At 52.6% G+C, this 19,709-nt stretch overlaps 1 protein-coding gene across 1 annotated transcript in view; it reads right to left on the bottom strand.

The window, feature by feature from the left end:
• The window catches only part of HCN4 (hyperpolarization activated cyclic nucleotide gated potassium channel 4), a 38,184-nt gene that overhangs the window by 8,787 nt on the left and 9,688 nt on the right, over positions 1 to 19,709 (bottom strand). Inside the window, exon 2 of the mRNA XM_054584087.1 lies at positions 7,835 to 8,258. Within this exon, the coding sequence (XP_054440062.1) occupies positions 7,835 to 8,258 (424 nt within the window). The remainder of the gene's footprint in view (positions 1 to 7,834; positions 8,259 to 19,709) is intronic.

The following is a 19,709-nucleotide window of genomic DNA, read 5'->3' on the forward strand; positions in this document are numbered from 1 at the left end:
TATGACTAATAGGCATTAGTAGTAATGCTCTCCTAAACAGGTTAATCAAGTACAGCACTCTCAGCGCCGGCCCACCACCGCCGTCCACCTCTACTGCGGTGGCTCCGACCGAGAGGGTGAAGTGTGGCTGGGCAGGGCTGGGGGGGCGCACACCCCAGCACCCACCCCCACCCCTCCTCCTGGTGGGTGCTGCCTCTTGGCCGAGGTGCAGCAGGCAGCACCACGGTGACCAGGCAGTGAGGGGATACAGAGGGAATGCGGAGGGAGGTCTCTGGAAGTTCTGGCCTTGCCTCTGGCCTGAGACACTTTGGAGGGTGCCCCCACCCCTACTCATGGTCCCTCCATAGTATTTCCAGGAGAAGAAACCTTCCCAGAAAAGGATTTTGGGCCCACATTATAGACTTGTCAAATGCCTAGATGTTTAAGAACTAGTTTAAGCCCATTTCAGGTAGAGGACCTGAGGCCCAAAGAAACAGACCCTAGATATTTCTGTCCCCATCTTGTGGTCTCCTAGCTGGAGTCCTGTAGCGAGTGGCAAGATATTCTGATGATAGTGAAATATGGGCTTGGCCTGGGTCTAGGTTTTGAACCACCAAAGACAGATACTACTTGTCCCTCACCCACAGGGTCACACCTTCTTGGTGGCCCCCTGAGTAGCAGGACTCTGGATGTTCCAGCAGAAATGACAAAATGGACCTTGAAAAGGGTCATGCTGGCAGCTGCAACCTGTCCCATCACCCTCCACGGCTCAGTGACAAAGGGACAGTAATATCAAACCTAAGAGTGAGCATGAGGTCCTACAGTCATCGTCTCACTTAAACTCTCAACAACCTTTGCTGAACACATTGTTAATTCCTTTTACACCAAGATTCAGAGAAGCAAAGGACTTGCCCACAGTTAGAGTGGCAGTGGAGGCAGATCTGAACCAGGGCTGCCTGCTGATTACCAGACTGACCCGGTGAGAGGAGGATGGTTTTTAGTAGTTCCATTTTGCAGATAAAACAACTGATGCCCGAAGTGGCGGGGCGATGCAGCCAGATTCACATGGCAAGCTGGACCCAGGGCCGGGTGGCAGTCGTTGGTATCTGGCCTCCATCAGCCCAATGTATAGCGTGATGCTACGGACAGAGCTCTGTGCCCTGCGGCTTAGCCCAACCGGGGCACAGGAAGGGGCTGTCAGTGGGCCAGTTCCCAGCTAATCTCAGTGTAAGGAGTGCTGGGCACCAGAGGCCAAGCAGGGCCGTTTGGGGCTGCATCCAGGGCCCAGGGGCGATGGGGGCCTGTGTCTGGGAAGCAGAGTATCCGTGAGCATGACGTTGATGTCTCTGGCCATCCCTCTGCTGCTGGCCCTGCCCCAGGGCTTGGACCCTGAACTCCAGAGTCTCCCTCAGCTTCTCTCATCAATCCCGCAGCAGCTCCTGAGTTCTAGCATCAAGCTCTGGCCCTGAGGGAAGACTCGTTTCTGCTTCTTTAGCACTTAGGTGAACACAATAGCTCTCTGACCTTGGGCAAGTCATTAGCCTTTCTAAGCCTTGGTTGATGAGAATGACATCAGCTCCTCTCAGTGACATGGGACCAACCATGAGGAGGGCCCGTGACGTGGGACTGCCCAGTCTCAGAGATGGTCAGCACTGCCCCTCACTTCCTAGCGCATGTTAGCCTCCCCTCAACTGAGAGAAGCTAGATATCTGCCAGCCACTTCTCAGGTTGCTGGAGAAATTAATGTGGCTAAGAAAGTGCTCTGTGCCTTGGACACATACACTGGTGGGGTCATTATTGTTAATTTCCTTCATCTCCCAGGAGCTATGGACTGGATATTTATGTCTCCTCCAAATTCATATGATGAAGCCCTAATCCCCAATATCACAGTATTAGGAGGTAGGGCCTTAGAGGTGGTTAGGTCATAAGCATGGAGCCCCCATGAATGGGATTAGTGCCTTTACAGGAGGAGACATGACAGAGATGATCTACAAACCAGGAAGCAGGCTTTTACCAGAACCCAGCCACGCTGGCGCCCTGCTCTTGTCCTCCAGCTTCCAGAACCATGAGAAATAAATCTCTGCTGTTTAAGAGTCCCCAGTCTGTGGTACTTTGATATAACAGCCTGGGTAACATATAGGAACTAAAGAAAGCCTCAGACCACTTTGAGGAAAGTCTCAGGCGGCCACAAGCCCACAGTAACTGCTTTTTCCTTTGAACAACTCTGAGCCTTAAAGACAGAGTATCAAGGTTGGCACGTTTTTAGGCAATCTTTTTCTTGTTTTGTATTACCTGTGTTTCTCTTTTCTTTGTAACTAATTTTCTTTCAAGAGCAGGTCCTTGTCTGCTTGCTTTTATTGGTGTCTCAGCAATGACTATGGCAGAGCACGTGGTAGAGTCTCAGGGACTGAGAAGTGCTTAGTGACAAAGGCGATGATGAGGGTTATGGTGATCAGGACTGCCCCAAGTATAGAGAGTGTGATTTGAAAAGGCCCCATTCTGGGCAGGCACAGCCTATAGGGGACCTGCCTTTGCCTTTGCCGAAAGGTGACTTTTTCTGCAGACTGGCACAGACTCATGTATCCTACAGAGAGTATGTCGGGGGTGGTGCCTGGTACTAGGCTCAAGAACAATGCAGCTGCTAGGAGATCCCCAAAGAAGTGAGGGGCTGGTGGGAGGGAGGGAATGATAGGTGTTTGGGTGGTGGGAAGGGGTCCTGTTGGATAATTCTCAGACACTACAAAGCCAAAGACAGCAACATGGCAAAGTCTGAGCTTCCTGCAAAGAGTTAGTGGGGGGCATCCCTTCAGGCTAGGAGGTTACCCCATATGGCAAGGCCCCAGGTATAGTTGCTGAGAGCAAGGCTGGTTGTTGCTGGGAGAGGCTGCTAAACACTTCTGTGTCCCACTGTGGGCTGGACCATAGGCCACCTGCAAAGCTGCCGCACTGTGCAAATATTTGTCTTGTTCTTTATACTTTATTACAACCCCCTTCTATGATATTGGTTCTGACCATAGGGGTTGAGTACCTTTGTTTCCAGGCCCTGACAAAGCTTCCTGGGTGAGCAGCCTGGGAAGTCCATTGTCTGTGCCCCAAATGGCATGCGGGGGAGGCTCCACTCCCACTCCCTTCTGCAGTGTCTTGACCACGGTGCAAAGACAGAGTGACGATTCCACTTTGGGCAAGTGCCTTCCTTCTCTGCTCTGAGCCTTGATTTCCTCATCTGTGTAATGGGTCAGTAATGGCCAGCTCCGGAGGCTGCCTTGGAGATCAGGAGTGATGATGTCCACAGCTGGCACACAGTAGGTACTCAGCCCACGTTGCTTCCTTTCCTTCTCTCTCTTTTCCAGCCCTCAAAACAAAGGGTTGATTTCTCAGTCGGAGGGAGAGCTGGAAACTGAAGTTTCCAACACGTTTCCACTGGGGGCCTGGGGGAATTCCCTCCCAGGATGTGTCTTCTCCTCAGGGAAGAACAAACTTCTCCTTTGTCTCAGGAAGGAACAGCCAAATGGAAGACAGCAATCCCAGGCCCGAGGGAGTGGATGCTGCACATGCATCCCAGGCACAGCCTGCAGGTAACTAAATTGTGTCATGCTGAGCCCCCTCCTGGGGTCCATAGAGAGGGCCAGCCCCCACCCCCCAGGCCCACCCATCTGTGTCATCCCAAACCCCCAATTCTGAGACAGATGGAGAAATCAAGGCCCACAGGGGGAGGAGGCTCATTAGGGATCACATGGCCCCCCGGGCCTGGCCTCCTGCCTCCAGCCCTCCTCCCCCAACAGGCTGTCAAAGGAACGAAGAGGCTTCTGGGATGGGTCGCTGGGGTTCTGGGCCCTTCAGGTGAACATCCAAAGGGTGGGGGCGACCAGGGTTTCTAACAATAGCCTCGATGCCTGTAACAAGCTTGCACCTCAGAGGGAGGGAAGAGGCTTGGCTGGGAGGGAGGATGCTGACCTAAATCGCCCAGGATGGAAGCAGATGCTGGCACCTCTGAGATGGCGGCCTACCCCTGCTGAGACCTTCCACCTGCCCTGACTCCCAACACTTTCCACTGATGCTTGAGAACTCTCTGACTGGGGGGGCTGGGCGAGGGGAGGCAGCGAGAGCCTGGGGTCAGCAGTCCATCATCTCCCAAGCTTCACCAGGGGGCCTCAGGCAAGCTTTTCCCTCTCCACAGAAGGCTGACTCCCCAGCCCTCACCCAGGCCATGACAATGTCCTCAGGATCAGCTAAGGTGATCCTCCCCACGGGAGTAGGGACTAAGCCCCAGCCTCTGAGAATAACAGAGAATGCCCGATAGTCCGGGAAACTGAGGCCCAAAGAAGGAAAAAGATTCATATAGGGAGTTAGAGGAGATAAGGCAAGGTTTTCTCTACTAAATACCTCTTTCCCCAGGTCTCATGCAGACCTGGGGCCTCAAAGGGTCTCCCTACTGTTGCCTCCAGCCAAGCTGAGAATAAGAGAAACCCCAGGGCTGGAGCAGGCCATTAAAGATTAGACACAGGGCTCCCGGGGCCAGCGGGGAAACCCCAAACCAGTCCCAGGGGTCTAGTGAGAGCCCTTGGCTGGGCAGTGTGCCCAGCAGAAACCACGCAAAGCAATTTCCTCCCCAGCTGGAAGGCAAGATAAGGGTGTGTGTGGAGGGGCGGGGAGTCATCCATCTGGCTCCTGGGATCTCCCTTCCTGCCCATGAGATTGGGTGGTGATGACCAGTTTAGAGCCCTAATCTGAGGCCTTCCGGGGCCTCTGACTACCCTAGGGGCAGAGCCTGCCTGACCACTTCTGGATCACCTGGAGGACAGCCAGGCCCAAGGGGCAGCGGTGACAGGAGCCCTGGGCTGAGCTTCCGGGATGTACAGTGTGGGAACAGTGAAAGAGGCACTTAGCTCCTGTCCTAGGGCCCACCCTGCCCAGCCACTGGCAGCTCTGCCTGCTCCCAAACCCGAAGGCCCCTAGGGCTTGGGCCTAAGGGGGAGCAAGGCTGGCCAGCAGGGGCTGGGGCCTGGAGACATGAACTGACGCTAAAGAAGGGAAGAGCTGCCACTTGTCTGCTTTTGATGACGGTCTAACGGTGGGTCCAAGACAAACAGAAGGTGGGGGTTTCTCAGGGACTGAGTGAGCCAACATGGTCCTGCATTTCCACTTGGAACAGAAACCAAAAGACAAGCCTGTCAGGTCATTTCAAGAAATACTCCTCCATCCTTCCTCCGCAGCCATTCCGAGTGGCCCCTGCCACCCACCACCGTAGCCACAAGCCCTTCTCAGCCCCGAGCTCAGACCCACATGCCAACCTCGCTCTGTACCTAGACGTCCTTGTACCACAGACCCAACTGTCACACAATTTCCTCACTGCACACCCTTCACCAAGCTCCACTGCCCACATTCCCAGTTCCCGCGGAAAGTTGTCCCTAAACAAGGGAACAGTAACAGAATCAAAGTCATCCTCCCTTCAGGCCCCCTGAGACATGAGGAGGCACATGGAACCCGGAGTCTGAAGGCCTGGATCAGCAATCCTGCCAGCGGGGCGGCTGACCCTGTGGTCCTCAGTTTCCTTACCCAATGAATGGGGTACTGAATACGGCCCTGTTTGCCTTGCCAGCTAGGAGTGAGGAACCAGCGAAATAATGGGTAAAAAGTCTTTGAGAAAATGAAATGCCCTGTATAAGTGTAGGGGTTACTAAGACAACTGGGAGGGGACAGACTTTATTAAATGGTTCTTTGCACCAGGCTTCACACAAAGTGTTTTACAAACATCATCTCACTTAATCCTCACGACAATTCAATGAGGAAGGTACTACTTACACCCATTTTGCAGCCGAGAGACTGAGGCTCAAGGAGGCAAGATGGCACCAAAGTCACACAGCTAGACAGCGTGGAGCCAGCATTTTAAGTCGAGTCTCCAATGTGTCATTCTAGCTCCAAAGCTCTGAAGCACTGCACTACGCTGGGCAGACACTGCCACACTGCTGGGAACAGAGAGCACTGAGCAGGTTCGGCTCTGTCAGATATCTGCCGCGCGGCCTTGAGCGAGGCATTGCCTCTCCTCTGCCTCAGCAGAAAGAATGCGTATTTCCGAAGCGAAAGAGCATTTCTGCCATGGAGTGATTCTGTCAGGTGAATGGAGGCACTTCTGTGGCACAGGTGCTCATGACACCTCTGACCTCAATCTGCCAGTGCCCCACCTATTGGCCTGGGTGCCGCTGGGCTGCGGCTGGGCTGGGGTGGCGGCTTCCCATCCTGAGCCTGGGAACTTCCATCCAGCCAAGCAGAGACCCTAGAGACCAGGAGAGCAGCACTGCAGCAGGGAGCTGGGGCAGGAAAGGCCGGCGGCGGGAGCTTCTGGACCCCGGGGGCGTGTCTCACAGAGCGTTTCTCCCCCCCGCCCCCATGCCTCCAGGCTTGCCCGCCTGCACAGCCGCAGCAGTGTAACTTGGCTGGTGGCCGACACAGACCAGCGTGTGTGGCAAGGTCATCTGTTATTTTCTTTCTTTTTATAAAAAAATTTAATCTTTATTGTATTTTTTCCCATTACCATTTAGTCCCTTTATACCCCCTTTCCCTCCGTGATCACCACATTGTTGTCCACGTCCGAGCGTCCTTTTCTCCTTTTTGTTCAATCCCTCCTTCCCCGACCTCCCCCACCCCACCATTAACTGTCACCTGCTCTCTATCTACCTCCTGTTTTCAAACCCCAGCTGGTAGTCCTCCCCTCTCTCCCTGCCAACCCCCCAGACTACTGCATTCAGCTCATAGGTGAGTAAGTTTAGTTCAGAATGGTGTGGGTTTACCCTTTAAAAAAAAATGATTGTTTAGTTTCTGTAGCTCCTAGGATCCCTTTACAGTTTGTGCACACACAACTCCAGGCTCCCGGTGCTTTCTCTCCCTAGAGCCACGCTACTGGAAACCACTTTGCCTGTTAGCACTGGAGGCGGGAAGGCCCCTGAACCAATGGCTGGAAGGTAAAGGGTTATAAAATTTCTAACTCCTTTGCCCTGATCGGAGCACCTCTGAGGGCATTGTGTATACTATCCCCAGAGCTCCTCATGGGATGGGGCCCAAGTCATCCTCCATGGAACTTTGATTGGTATCCACCCTTGCTCAGCTTCCTGCCTCTCCCCTTTTCTCTTCCTCAATCTCTTACAGATGTTCCTGGAAACACTCCACCCCTAAAAAAAAGCACTTCCGTGCAAATCCTCATCCTTCCCCTTAGGTTGGGAAGAACCCAACCTAAGATAGCTGCCCACAAAATCTACACAAAAATCCCTATTTCTGCTTCTCGTGATATAATCTGTATATCCAACAACCCTGGGCCCATTCTCACTTGGCAACAAGTGGCCGGAGCAGAGCAGAGACTACCTGATACAGATGGAAGACGTTTTCTCTAGTTTTCCCCAGTCCACCACAACCCCTGCTGCCTTCCAACTGGCTCTTTTCACCATTCGCGTTCCCTGCCTGGCCCCTACAGGATTACGAGTTTGCAACTGCTAGAATGCAGTACAGTGGTTACCAGTGCAGGCTCTGGAATCTCATTCACCAATTACTGATTCTGTGACCTTAATAAACCCTTTAATCTTTCTTTCTCTCAGTGTCCTCATATAAAAAAATGGTACCTGCATGTACCTACACAGTATCCTCCATGGATATTAGAGGCTTACATGGGATACTGCCCAAAAAGTAATTTGCCCCATATCTAGCACATGATAATTAAGAAATTACTAACATTTGTCCTCTTGGACCAGGTGTGCCTGCTATACTCTGATAGCCTACATCCAACTATCTGAGATTACCTGCCGGCCCTTCACTTCCCCTGGGGAAAGACACCCTTCCCCCAAGAGATTTGGCTCTGAGCACTCACTTCTTCCCACTGGTGAATGTATCGAATGAGGCGGGAGAGACGCAGGAGGCGCAAGAGGCTCAGGATCTTGGTAAAGCGGACGATGCGCAGGGCCCGGGCTGTCTTGTAGACCTCCGAGTCGATGCGTGTCTCCACAATGAGGAAGATGTAATCCACAGGGATGGAGGAGATGAAATCTACCACAAACCAGCTTTTGAGGTACTTCATCTTAATCCGCTGTGGGTCCAGAATGATCTCTGTGTTGTCTTCCACCACGATCCCTGTGCGGAAGTTGAGGACCAAGTCGATGAGGAAGAATGTGTCTGACACCACATTGAAGACAATCCAGGGTGTGGTGTTCTCATCCTTGAAGAAGGTGATGCCCACAGGGATGATGATCAAGTTCCCCACCATCAGCAGCAACATGGTCAGGTCCCAGTAGAACCTGGCCAAAGACAAAGGGATCAGTTGCCAGGAGGAGAGAGAGAGAGTCACAGACTGAGAGAGAAGCTCTGAGGGAGAGCAAGTGTGGGAAAGAGAAGAATTAGGAGGTTCTGCAACACTGTGGGAGGGACACCCACGGGAACCAGGGCAAGATGTGGACAATGGCAGGGGAAGAGGCTCTTCCTTCACTAACAGTGCCCTCTGGCTGCCCCTCCATGAGCCCCCTGACGACAGATCTCCTAACCACATGGCCACGCCCCAGTGAGAGTGAGGCTCCAAAGCAAAGCAATCACATCCAAAGAGACATGCAGGACTGTTGCAGTGGCAGAAGCAGTTCACCCAGAACCACCCCAGGCTCAGGCCAGGCTGCTCCATCTTCCCTGAGGGCCAGCTGTGGCCTGAGACAGGCTGGCAGATGCCACAGACTGTGACCAGAGAACAGGGGAGGTCCAGACACACAGCAGGCAGGAGGTCCAGGCTTCAGTCCCAGCTGTCACTGACATTGTGTGATACAGGCAGGTGCCCTACCTGCTCTGGGCCTCAGTTTCCCCGCTATGCAATGAGGGGTGGAGCCTCAACTCTCAGTCCTAAAATTATGATCTGGCACCCATTAGCCTATACCTGACAGTCAGAAAATGCCTGGCCATCAGAGGTTTTCATTTCTAACAAGGTGCTGAGGAGATGGAGTGATACCTTCAAAAGCAGGAAGTGTTAATGGGGCAATTTCAATTACCAATGAGGTACCACTTAATAAAATGGAGTGAGACCAGATGGGGCTTCCAGCATCATTTCTTCTAAGCCCTCAAAGCAATGGTAAGTGCTTCCTGAGGGAGGAAGGTGAAGTGTCCGAGAGCTTAAGCAATGTGAGCAGGTAAGAGCCAGCCCTCAGGTCCCCCACCTGGCTTGGCAGGGGCCCCTCTGGAGCGTGCAGATGGCACAGGCAGGCACAGACCTGTCTAGAAGGTATGACCAGTCACCCCCCGGGCCCAGCACATGTATCAGCCACACCAGGACTTGCCTCAAGACCAAACTGCAGAGCTGTTTTCCTCTGTTATTATTTTAGACAGTTACACAATGACAGATAAAGATATTAATTTTTATTAATTAATAAAGAAATAAGGGCAGAAATAAGTATGTCCTCTTCCAAGAGAAATAACCTTTCAGCCATCTTTAATTCTCTACTGCAGGAAAGCCAGGAGGAAGGAGTAAGAGACAAGACGACTAAGCTTTCCCTGAGTCTCCAGAGGATCCCACCACAACCCTTGGTTTGAAAAATAATTACTTCGCAGCAAACTGCTTTCTTTGCCAGACTCAAAATGGTGCTATGAGTCAAGGAGAGGGCAGGGCCTGCTCCACTGAAGGTGGGCGAGACAGCTGTCCTATATCACACAGCTCAGGGAAGGCCGCCTTCCAGAAAGACCGCTTCTTGCAGCTCCTTTGAAAGCCAAGCCCTTCAGGGTCTTAAGGTAGCACCTCAAGTCAGAGACTCACTACGGCTGGTGCCAAGGGGTCAAATTCAGCTCCTTTCCTGCCCTGCAACCCACCAGCTTGCTCCCAGCCACAATCTGCTTAGGTCTTCTTGGGGAGCCGAACCTAAGGCCCTAGAATCTACCCTAGCCTCACGCCAGTACACAGAACACAGCATGTCCTGCTCATGACTTGAGGACCATGGGAAAGTGGTTTCATCATCTAAGGGGGGGTTCTTAAGCTATGTACACTCTCTGCCCAGCCTCATGCACATCATTCAAAGACAGCTGCAGACACTTATTAAATGCCACACACAGATACGTATCCCCATTCACAGTGTGCAAACACCCCTATATACACATGGCCATCACTCCTTTTCATTTAATCTCTTGGGAAAAATAAAGCAAAACAAAAAATACTGTAGCACAGAAAGGCCACTGAGTATCCTGTGGTCCTCTGTACATAAAGCTAATAATACACCCAGGCTGGTGGAGTTTCTAAAATTAACAGAGCAGGCACAGCAGCTGCGAATGCTGACTCGGGCAGGCCTGCCACTCCAGCGGGCTTCTACACTCTCCCAGCTCTAGTTCTCTCAATTACAGACCAAATCTGAGACAGTAATTAATGTAAAAATGTTTGCATTTCGCGGTCTTCATAAAACCAAATTACATGAAGCAAAAACACCCATTTCCTTGCATTCTGACTAATTGTTTCAATCATGAGTTTCCAGATGCTAGGGGATGTTTCTGGTGCCTGGTCCAGGCTGGGGTTGGAATACGGAAGCACTCTTCCCCACAAACCACTGTGCTGGAGCACCTCAGAACTACTCAAAAGGCAGCATAATGTGGTGGGAAAAAAGAAGTACAGGCTCTCAGAGGCAGCCAACTTGGGTCTGATTTCTGGTTCCATCATCTACTTCATCTCTTAATGCTTCAGTTTCTTCATCTGCTGAATGAGGATAATAACAGTACCTTACTAGCAGAATCATTGTAAGAAATAATACTTGTAAAATGCTCTGACTTATGCTTAGCTATTTTATTAAATGACTAAATAAGTAATTCAGAAGTCAACAAATTCTCAGAAAAGAGGTGAGGGAGGTGGAAGATTTAATCTTCCAGGTAAAAGCCAAAGCAAAGCATCTACTGGGGGTAGGGGTAGAAGAGAATTCATAATGGTCCTGTGAGAGTCGGCAGTGGGAGTCAGCAATTACAACATTCCCTGAACAATCAGACAACAGAACCTATGCACCTCAGCAGACAGATGCCCTGATCTCAGGGGGCTCATGATCCAGTCAGAGGACAAGTTGGGCAATGATTAAGAAACCATCCCAGGCAGCAGCCCAGACATCCGAAAAGGTGAGCTCCTGGTGGCCCAGAAGGGTGAGGCCAGGAAGTGCTTCTGGAGGAGGTGAGAAGTTGGGCTTTGAGAGCTGCCCTTGATCTCAAAGACTCCCCTTTCCTACTCTTTGCCAGATGCTTGCACAGATTTCTGAAAGCAGAGCCTAGCCAGAGCAAATGGCTTTCAGCACCATGGACAGCCCCAGGCGCCTGCCAGCCCTGCTGCGCTGGTCCAGCCAGGGGAAGTTGGCAACAGCCTCCCCACTGGCTTCATCAGCTCCCTGGCCCTCTTCTCCCCCAATCCTAGTAACCAGAGGCATCTCGAGTGATGCATTAAGGTCCCTGAGGATTTCCAGTGGGGACTCCTTAGTGACTGGAAAGCCTTTATTCCTAAAGACCGCCAACACTTCACACTTACTGGGTGCATACTTTGTGCTTTCCACGCATCACTTCATTGAGCCCTCGCACCAGCACTATGGTGGCTGCTGTTATGTGTATTTTACAGATGATGACACTGAGGTTCAGAGAGAAGAAAGCATCTCCCAAGACAACACAGCTAGGGAGGAGCAGACCCAAGATTCAGAGAAGTCTGTGGGAATCCAGAGTCTCATCTCGGCATTTCAGGCACTTCAGTGGGATTCCAGAAGGTGGACAAGCCTTTCCCACATTTTTGCATTATACAGTGGAGGTGACCTATCAAAGCAGGTGCAGCCCCAGCACCAGAGACAAAAGAGAGGGTTGCAAAGAAGTTTGAAGAAGATACATCCTCCTGATGCCAGAGCTTTATGAGGTACTTCCCAGGGTGGAGGAAGTAGCACACCTTTCAAGTGTCTCAAGAACCCATCATCAGCAAGCGGTTGGGCACAGCTGCACCCATCCCACAGAAAGGAAACGAATGTCCACGAAGGAAGGAACAGTAATATTTTTGAAGCCTCAAGCAGAATGCCCATGCTCCCCTAGCACCACACTGCCCCTAATATCATTTATGAATAAACCCCACAATCCAGGATATGTATCTATGCAATAGCAGCAGGTGGGTGTCAGGCTCTGGCAGAGAAGCAATGGACAGACACACTCGGATGTGCTGGAGTTGGCACATGTCTGAATTAAAGGCCTTGGTTTCTCCAAAGTCAGATGACCCTCTTCCACTGTAGTGTTCTCTAAGCTGACAGGAAGTCCTGGCCAGTAAGACATGAACTTTCCTCCCACCCACTGCCAAAGCCCTCCCGAGCCGTAACCCAGTCTTGTCTGGTATCTTCTGTGATGGCTCCTGAACCTGTCTCCAGCTGCTCTGCCCTGGGTCAGTTCCTCACCGCTCCTCACCCAAACCCTTTCCCTTGCTGCCTACCTGGCTCCAGCCTCCACTCTTTCCTCCAGCTTACATGCTCTCTGGGTTACCTTTCCAAATAACAGTATGATCATGTCACCCCTGCTTGAACCCTTCTGGTGGACCCCCAACAACTACAGAAAAAAGCTTGAGCTTCTTGGCCTGGCATCCCCTGCCCTCCTTCCCTCTTCTCCCTCCTGCTTCCCTCACAGTAGCCAGCAGGACACTAGACCGCTGGCCCCACCTCCATCCTAGTTCCTCCTGAGAAGCACTCCGGCCCCCTAAGCGCTCATCTTTCAGAGATCACTTCACTCATCCAGGGCCCAGATCAACTTCCTCCTCCTCCTCCTCCTCCTCCTCCTCCACAAAGTTTGCCTGACTGCACTGAGTGTTTCTGTTAGCCGTTGTCACATCCTGCCCCTTTCATCAGGTGCCACCTAACTCTCCTTCCAGCCTTCCTCAAATTATAGAACCTAAGGCTCCAGGAATCTTTGTGTCAGATGAAGAAATGGGAGCCGGGAGATTTTCCCTCCATTTCAGACCTGTGCCTTGGTTTTCCAGGCCCTGCATGGGGAACTGCCCAAGGTAATCACAGAGAAGGTGAGTGAAGGATAGCGTCAACCTGCCTTTCCGCAACCCCACTAGACACAAGGGACCACCTCATCTACCTCTCTTGCCCGATCCCTCAGGCACCCACTTCACAAGATCATAATGCTGGAGCAGGGCCACCGTCAGCCCTTTACATGTTTACATGGGTGTTGTGTACAAAATCCCACAACTTCAGACCAGTCCTACTGATATTCCAGTGCTTTAGCTCCTGTGCCTCCATCTCCTTATCATGGTTTCCATACTGGGCTGGGCCTTCACCTCCGCCAACCCATTCTTCCAGGAAACTCTAGTAAGCATTCCCTCCCAGTCTCCTATGGCACTAACTCTGAATGACATCCTCTCTCCTCAAATCTGAGACCACTCTTCCCTGTCACTCTCTGTAGATCACACTACCTTCTACTTCACAGAGAAAAGAGGAGCCACATGGCGTCTTTCTCCTCCTTCTGCCACCAGACTCCTACCTGGCTCACCTCTCCCTCTTCCCCTCCTTCAGTCACAAGGGAATCAGTGATGTATCTACCTGCCATCTTGACACCATTTCCTCCCCAGGGACCTTAATCTATGGGTTACCCCTCTTTCATCTATACCTTCAATCTCACTCTGTACTGATCCTTTCCCATCAGCTTTTACTTTTGGCTCTCTACACTTAAAAAATAAAATAAAATAAAATCACTCCCTGATCCCTTTTGTCATATCTCTTCTCCCCTCAGAACTAAGATACCTAAAAGAGGGGTCGCTGTCCCCACTCTCTCCCTTCCTTTCCATCCCCAACACTCCTCTCACCATCTCAGTGCACGCTCTGCTGCAAGATCCAGCGGGCACTTCCCAGTCCACTTCCTTCATCTCACCCTGGGCACCATTCTGCCAAGACGCCCCACCTTGCTGGCTATTTTCTGTTCTCTCTGCCTCTCCGTCTCTCCATCCCCTTCTCTTGGATGGCCTCCCTTTCTCCTATGTGACCTTTGCATGTTTTTAAAACATCTCCCGCCCCTTCTCCCTCTTACACTCTCCCTGGGTGACCTGCCACAGCTTCATTATTCTGCTGGCTTTCAAACCAGACCTCTCTCTCTTGAGCTCCAGCTGAGGTGTCCACTTGCTGACTACCCATCTCTTCCATGGGAGCCTTACTCTTAACATCTCCAGATAGAAATTAACAGCTTGCCCACAAACTCTTGTGCTCCCAGCATGTGGTACCACCAGCCTTCCGACCTGAGAGCTATCCTCAACCCAGCATCTTCCTCACCTACCAGCACTCAGTCACGTGGGATCCAGTGAGTCTCATCAACCTGCCACCTGCAGCTTCCTAACTGGGCTCCTGGCCCTCCCAGGACCCCACGTACCTTAGGGTCTGGGGTAGGGTCCACATCTTCTCTCCAATCCACCGTCCACACTTGCCAAGCCCAAAGTCCTTCCACACTAAAATCCAGGTTTCTCACTGTTATCCCCAGGGCCAACTCCTGATCTGGACGTGGCCTCCTCCTGCCTGCCTTGATTCTCAGCATTCCTCCCCTCGAATGCTCTGCTGAAGACATACTCAGCAACTTCCAGTGCCCCAAACACACCATGTTCTCTTTGGCCTCTGGGCTTTCCTACACAGTCAACTGCCTGAACTTTCCTCCCTCCTTCTCCCCACCCCCTTAGTTCAGCAGAGGCATCGCTTCTCCTGGGAAGCCTTCCTTGTACCCTAGGAGACCAGGTCGGGTGCCCCTGGTGTGTGCTGCCCCAGCACAGTACGTACGACCCTGTGGTGAAACCGTGTTTGATGGTCTGTCTCGTGGTCCCTTGGCCTTCTCAACTTGGCACAGTGCCTTTTACATGGCCAATCCTGACAAATTTGTGAACAGGCAGAAACGTGTGAACAGGAGAGTGAATGGCAGATGCCTCGGGGGCCCACGTTGAGCGGCAGGGGGCCGGCAGAAGCTCCATGAAATGGGCAGCCCTCTGGGACGCTGGTCCCTTCCCATAAGGCTTTCACGGGCCTCTGGGGACCGGGGGGCGGGGACTGATCCTGTCCAAACCCCCAAGACTCGGAGGCTCCCAGGAACACCTCTCAGCAAATGGCTCCCGCCTGGTGCTGGAGGTGACGGTGGAGAAGTCCCAGGGCAGGAGGAAACGCGCTAGAAGGGGGAGGCGGCAGATGAACAGGAGATGGGCCAGGAGCAGCACAGGGCTTAGGAGTTCTGACACAATGGGGCGGGCAGGGATGTTGAGGGGGAACTGCAGCCAAGGGCCTCAGCCAAGGCCATGACTGTGCTTCCAGCTTGAGCACCACAGGCGGGGCCCTGCCCCTGGTTAGGGATCCTAACGGTTCTCCCTTCTCCCAAATAGGCCTAGCACAGAGACTGGAGGGGGGTAGGGCTGAAGGGCAGGGAAGGAGGCAGCCTGACCTTTCTCCTGGAATCCCTCCTGCTGTCCCCACCTTGCAGACACAGCATGAGCCTCGCTTCCCCATTCCCGCTGTGTGCGTGCTCCCCAAAAGCAAAAGTAATTTCCCTTCCTCGTCTGAGGTGTGAACACATTGCTGGGCCCAGTGAAATTATTCAATGGATGGGTGGATTAAAGACTGTTGGCAGGGGAAAAAAAGAGACTGCCAAAAGTATAAGTAAAAAAGAATATGCTAACATGTTAACACTGATCATTGCTAAGTGGTGGGATTAGGGGTGATTTGTGTTTTCTCCATCATATCTTTCTATAATCTCTAAGTTCTGAATTTTCTTAAAAATGGGAAAATATTACCTTTACTATTAGAAAAATAAATCCATCTTTCGTGAATGACCAGGGTCCCATGCTGTGAAGAGCCGCTATGTGTCAGGGGAGAATACCGGGTCCTGGGGAAAACCCTAAGTGGCCGTGCAGACAGAGAAAGGTGGGGACAGGACAGGAAAGTCAGGAGCAGCCTAACTTTTGGCAGAGGCCAGTGACGGAGGAGAGAGGGAAGCCACTTGAAGGGCAGGTGTGACAGACAAAGGAGACCACATGACTACCGATGACACACGTGAGGACGCACACACACGGGGCACTTTTCTCACCTTCCCTCCCATAACACGTAGCAACTGTCTAAAAGCATGGACCACCCCAACCCCTGGCCCCCTACCTGTCCAGCCTCCTGTTTCTCGTTCTCTGAGGCACGGCTGCTGCCCACCTCCCTCCCTACCCTACACCCACCCGAAGGAGCTGCTGGCTGTCTGGGGGTGAGTGGGGTGGCTACTCAGGAGTTCTGTCTGTCTGGGCCCCTGGGGCTGGCATTTTAGCCTCCTCGCAACCACAACTAGAAACCTGCCTGCCCAGGCTTTGGGGAGCCAAGTCAAGCCCTCAGCTCTGGCCTCTGAGAGGCATATACCTTACCCCACCACCTAGCTCTAGTCCAGCTTCTCCTACTGCTTCTCCCTGACCCCAGGGTCTCCCCCTACAATAGATGAATTGCTCTCTTCCTCCCACCCCCGCCTGGCCGCTAGGGCTCTATTTTTAACCCACCTCAAAATCTCTGACTCAGAATCACAGGGCTCCCAGATAGCTGCTCCCTCGGCCTGGGGCTGCCTCCAGAACAGATTCAGAGCCAAGGGCATCTAGTGCCTGGCTTATGGGTGGGCTGTTTGATTTTTGATGTATCTTCTCTAATTTTTTGACAATTATCAACTACTTAAGGAACAATATTTGTTTTTGTAGACCCAAAGATGCCCCTTTATACCTGCCTGCCTCTTCCACCTCCCTCTTCCTCCCAGGCTGAGGCCGCAGCCCCTCATCCTACAGTGAGGGCTAGTCTCAGGTACTCCCCAGGATAAGGTGAGTTGTCTGAGGGCTATCAGGGACAGAACTTTTCCTTCTCCTTCCGTGAGCCTTCAATGACATTGCACACTAATCCCCCGCGGCCCTTACCAAGCTGCAGACTCACATTCACTAGGTGTGGGGTGATTGCTAATAGGCTCCCAGGTGATGTTGAGGTTGCTGGTCTCAGGACCACACTGAGTAGCCAGACTTCAACAAATGGTATGGTGGTTAAGCATCCTGGTGTTTGAATACCTGGTTGTGTGGCCATGGACAAATCACTTGACCTCTCTGAGCCAGTTTTCTCATACAAAGTAAGAATATTAATCCCACCCCATAGGATTATGGGCGAATTCAATGAGATACTATTTAAAATATGCTACACAGTGTAAATACTCGGTACATGCTGGCTGTCATCATCATCATTACTGTTCATGTGACTTGGCCTGAGGGCTATGGAGATCCTCAAGTGTGTGGACTGGTTCCACCTCAAGGAGTCCTTGATCTGGAGGATGGACTGACCCACTCCCCAGGAGAGCTGAAGACCTAGGCCAAAGGGGGCCATAAGCCAGAGGGGAGGGGAGTGAGGCACTGTCTGGCTCTGGAGCTCTGTAGGCTGGGGACAGCCTGAGGAGAAATGAGCCAGGCTTGCAAACTTGGACAGAGAGGAGTTTGGGGGTGGGGTGGGGAGCATGGCCTGCTAAATACTAAAGCCCCAGAGAGACCCCCATCCCCTGTAATGGGTAAGGACAGTCTTGGAATGGAACATCTGGTCTCTGAGTATGCCCACTGGTCAGGAAGGTCAGCGTGTGCTTATGGGAAGAGGTCCATGCTATAAAGCAGAGGAATCTAGGCCTGGGAGGGGCCCGAAAGTCTTGGGTTCCTGTCCCGACCCCATCTCTAATTTGCTGAGTGCTCTTGAACAAGTCCCTGTCTCTCACAATCCCTTCCTCAGTTTCCCCATTGGTACCACAAGAGGATGAAGCTAGATGATCTCTAAGGACACGCCGATTCCATGAACATCTGCAGTGCAGAGGCTGAAGGGGCCAGTCAAGGGCAGCTGGCCACATGAAAGCAAGCTCGCTGAGAGAGGGAATCCTGACACCCTGGCCCCACCCTACACTGGCGTGAAGGGAAGACGGGGGCACCTTGGATGCCAGACTGAGTGGTCAGGACTCTTCTGAGGACATGGGGAGCCATGAAGGTTACAGAGGAAGAGTTCCTTGGGGAAGGGACTACTGTTTCTGCACCTTCTCAATGGCACAGCTCAATGCAGCCCTGGGCACAGGAACATTGAGATGGCAGCTTATTGCTTCTCTAATGAGCTGAGACCTCCTCTGGAGACCCTGAGACTGTGCACGACGGACACACCAATCCGTACAGCAGGGGTCATCTGTTCTACAGCACCCCCAGCTGCAGGGCGCTGTGCTCCCTCAGGCTAGAGGCCTCCCCTCTCTGAGTTTCCCCCAACTGACAAAACCCTCTGGGGAACATGGGGGAGGGGACTAGCAGTTGGAGAACTTCCCTGCCCAGCTTATGGGAAACAAAGAAAGCTCAAACATGGTTCTCCCGACTCAGGAGAATGGAACAAAAATAGAATAGTGCTGTGGAAGAGCACGTGAGAGCAGCCTCGGGGGAAACTAGGTAGGAGAACTCACCTGCTCCTGCAGGCAGCGGTGCCAGTGTGAAGAAGGAGATGAGATAGGTTCGGGGCAGAACTTCTAAGGCCAGCAGCACTGGTGGGGATGGCGTAATGATGACACTGTTGGGGGGACTGCCCCATAGAAGGCAGCTAAGTATTGACTCTCAGAGGATGTACACGGCCCCCTTCTTGCTGGGATAGAGGTTTCCTGGGGTGCCTGGGCTCTGACAACCTGAGCCCCCGGTCTCCGCTTGAAAGCCTCTGTCCCCAGAAGCTTCAGAGCAACACAGCGGGGTGATGACTGCCCAGAGCCAATGGGACGGGATGAACAGCTTGCTGATCTCCTACCCCTGCCAATTCCAGAGTTGATGGTTCCGTTGGCTTGCCCTTCAGGGCTTCTCAACCATAGTCTGTCCATTGGGACCTGACCTCTTCAAGGCCAGGTCTGAGTTTCCAGAAGGAGACGCTGCCCCTGAGGAGAGGTAGCTAGGAGGAGAACGTGGTTGGAACCCTTTGCCCAGGGAACAAAGAAAACAAAGCCTGATCTCCACTCTCACAGGAGCCGTGACCTAATGGGGGAGTGAGGGAGATCTCAACAGAGTGCACCAATGCCACATAACAGGCCAGGGAGGCCCCACACCAGCCCCCAGGACAAGGGCTGGCAGAGCCTCGGCGGAAAGAGGCCCGCAGGTAAGGAATCCCCACCTACTCCAGAAGCAGGTCTGGCCGGACACAGCTTAGTCTCTGGAAAAGAGGGAGATTCTCCTCAGCTCTGCTTGTGGGCAGCTGTCCCTCCCCCGCTGGCTCAATTTGTACTAATGGGGTCAGGATTATGGGTTCAATACCTATTTGGCCAATTAGCTTTGCTCTCTTCCCAGCCGCAGACTGAGCCCTGACCCTGAACACAGAGAAGAAGGGGCTTTGCTGAGTTCACACAGCAGACCAGGATGAGGGTCTGGAGGGCAAACTCAGCGTGGCAGGGCTGGGCAGTCACAACTGAAAAAGCTCAAAACGAGAGGACCCAGGGCTCCAAGGTGGCAAGACAGCCCCCAGCTGCACAGTCTTTCCTGCCGGACCAAGTTTCTTCTAAAAAATGCCAATGATATTGACAAGACCTGTGGGCCTGAGGGTCTTTGCTGTCCCTGGGGAAGGGAACAGTACCCATATCCTCTGACAAACTGTAGGCGGGAGAAGCCCGTGGCTAGCTTTGGTGGTTGAGTGGTTGGGGACTCACGTTAATTATTGACAGGGGCTGTTCCAGCCTGCAACGGGACCTCAGGGTAATTACTTCTGGGCTCCAGGCCA

This window comes from Pteronotus mesoamericanus, unplaced genomic scaffold (assembly GCF_021234165.1).
Source record: "Pteronotus mesoamericanus isolate MK-2021 breed Mesoamerican mustached bat unplaced genomic scaffold, CSHL_Meso_final contig_100, whole genome shotgun sequence".
NCBI classification, from domain to species: domain Eukaryota; kingdom Metazoa; phylum Chordata; class Mammalia; order Chiroptera; family Mormoopidae; genus Pteronotus; species Pteronotus mesoamericanus.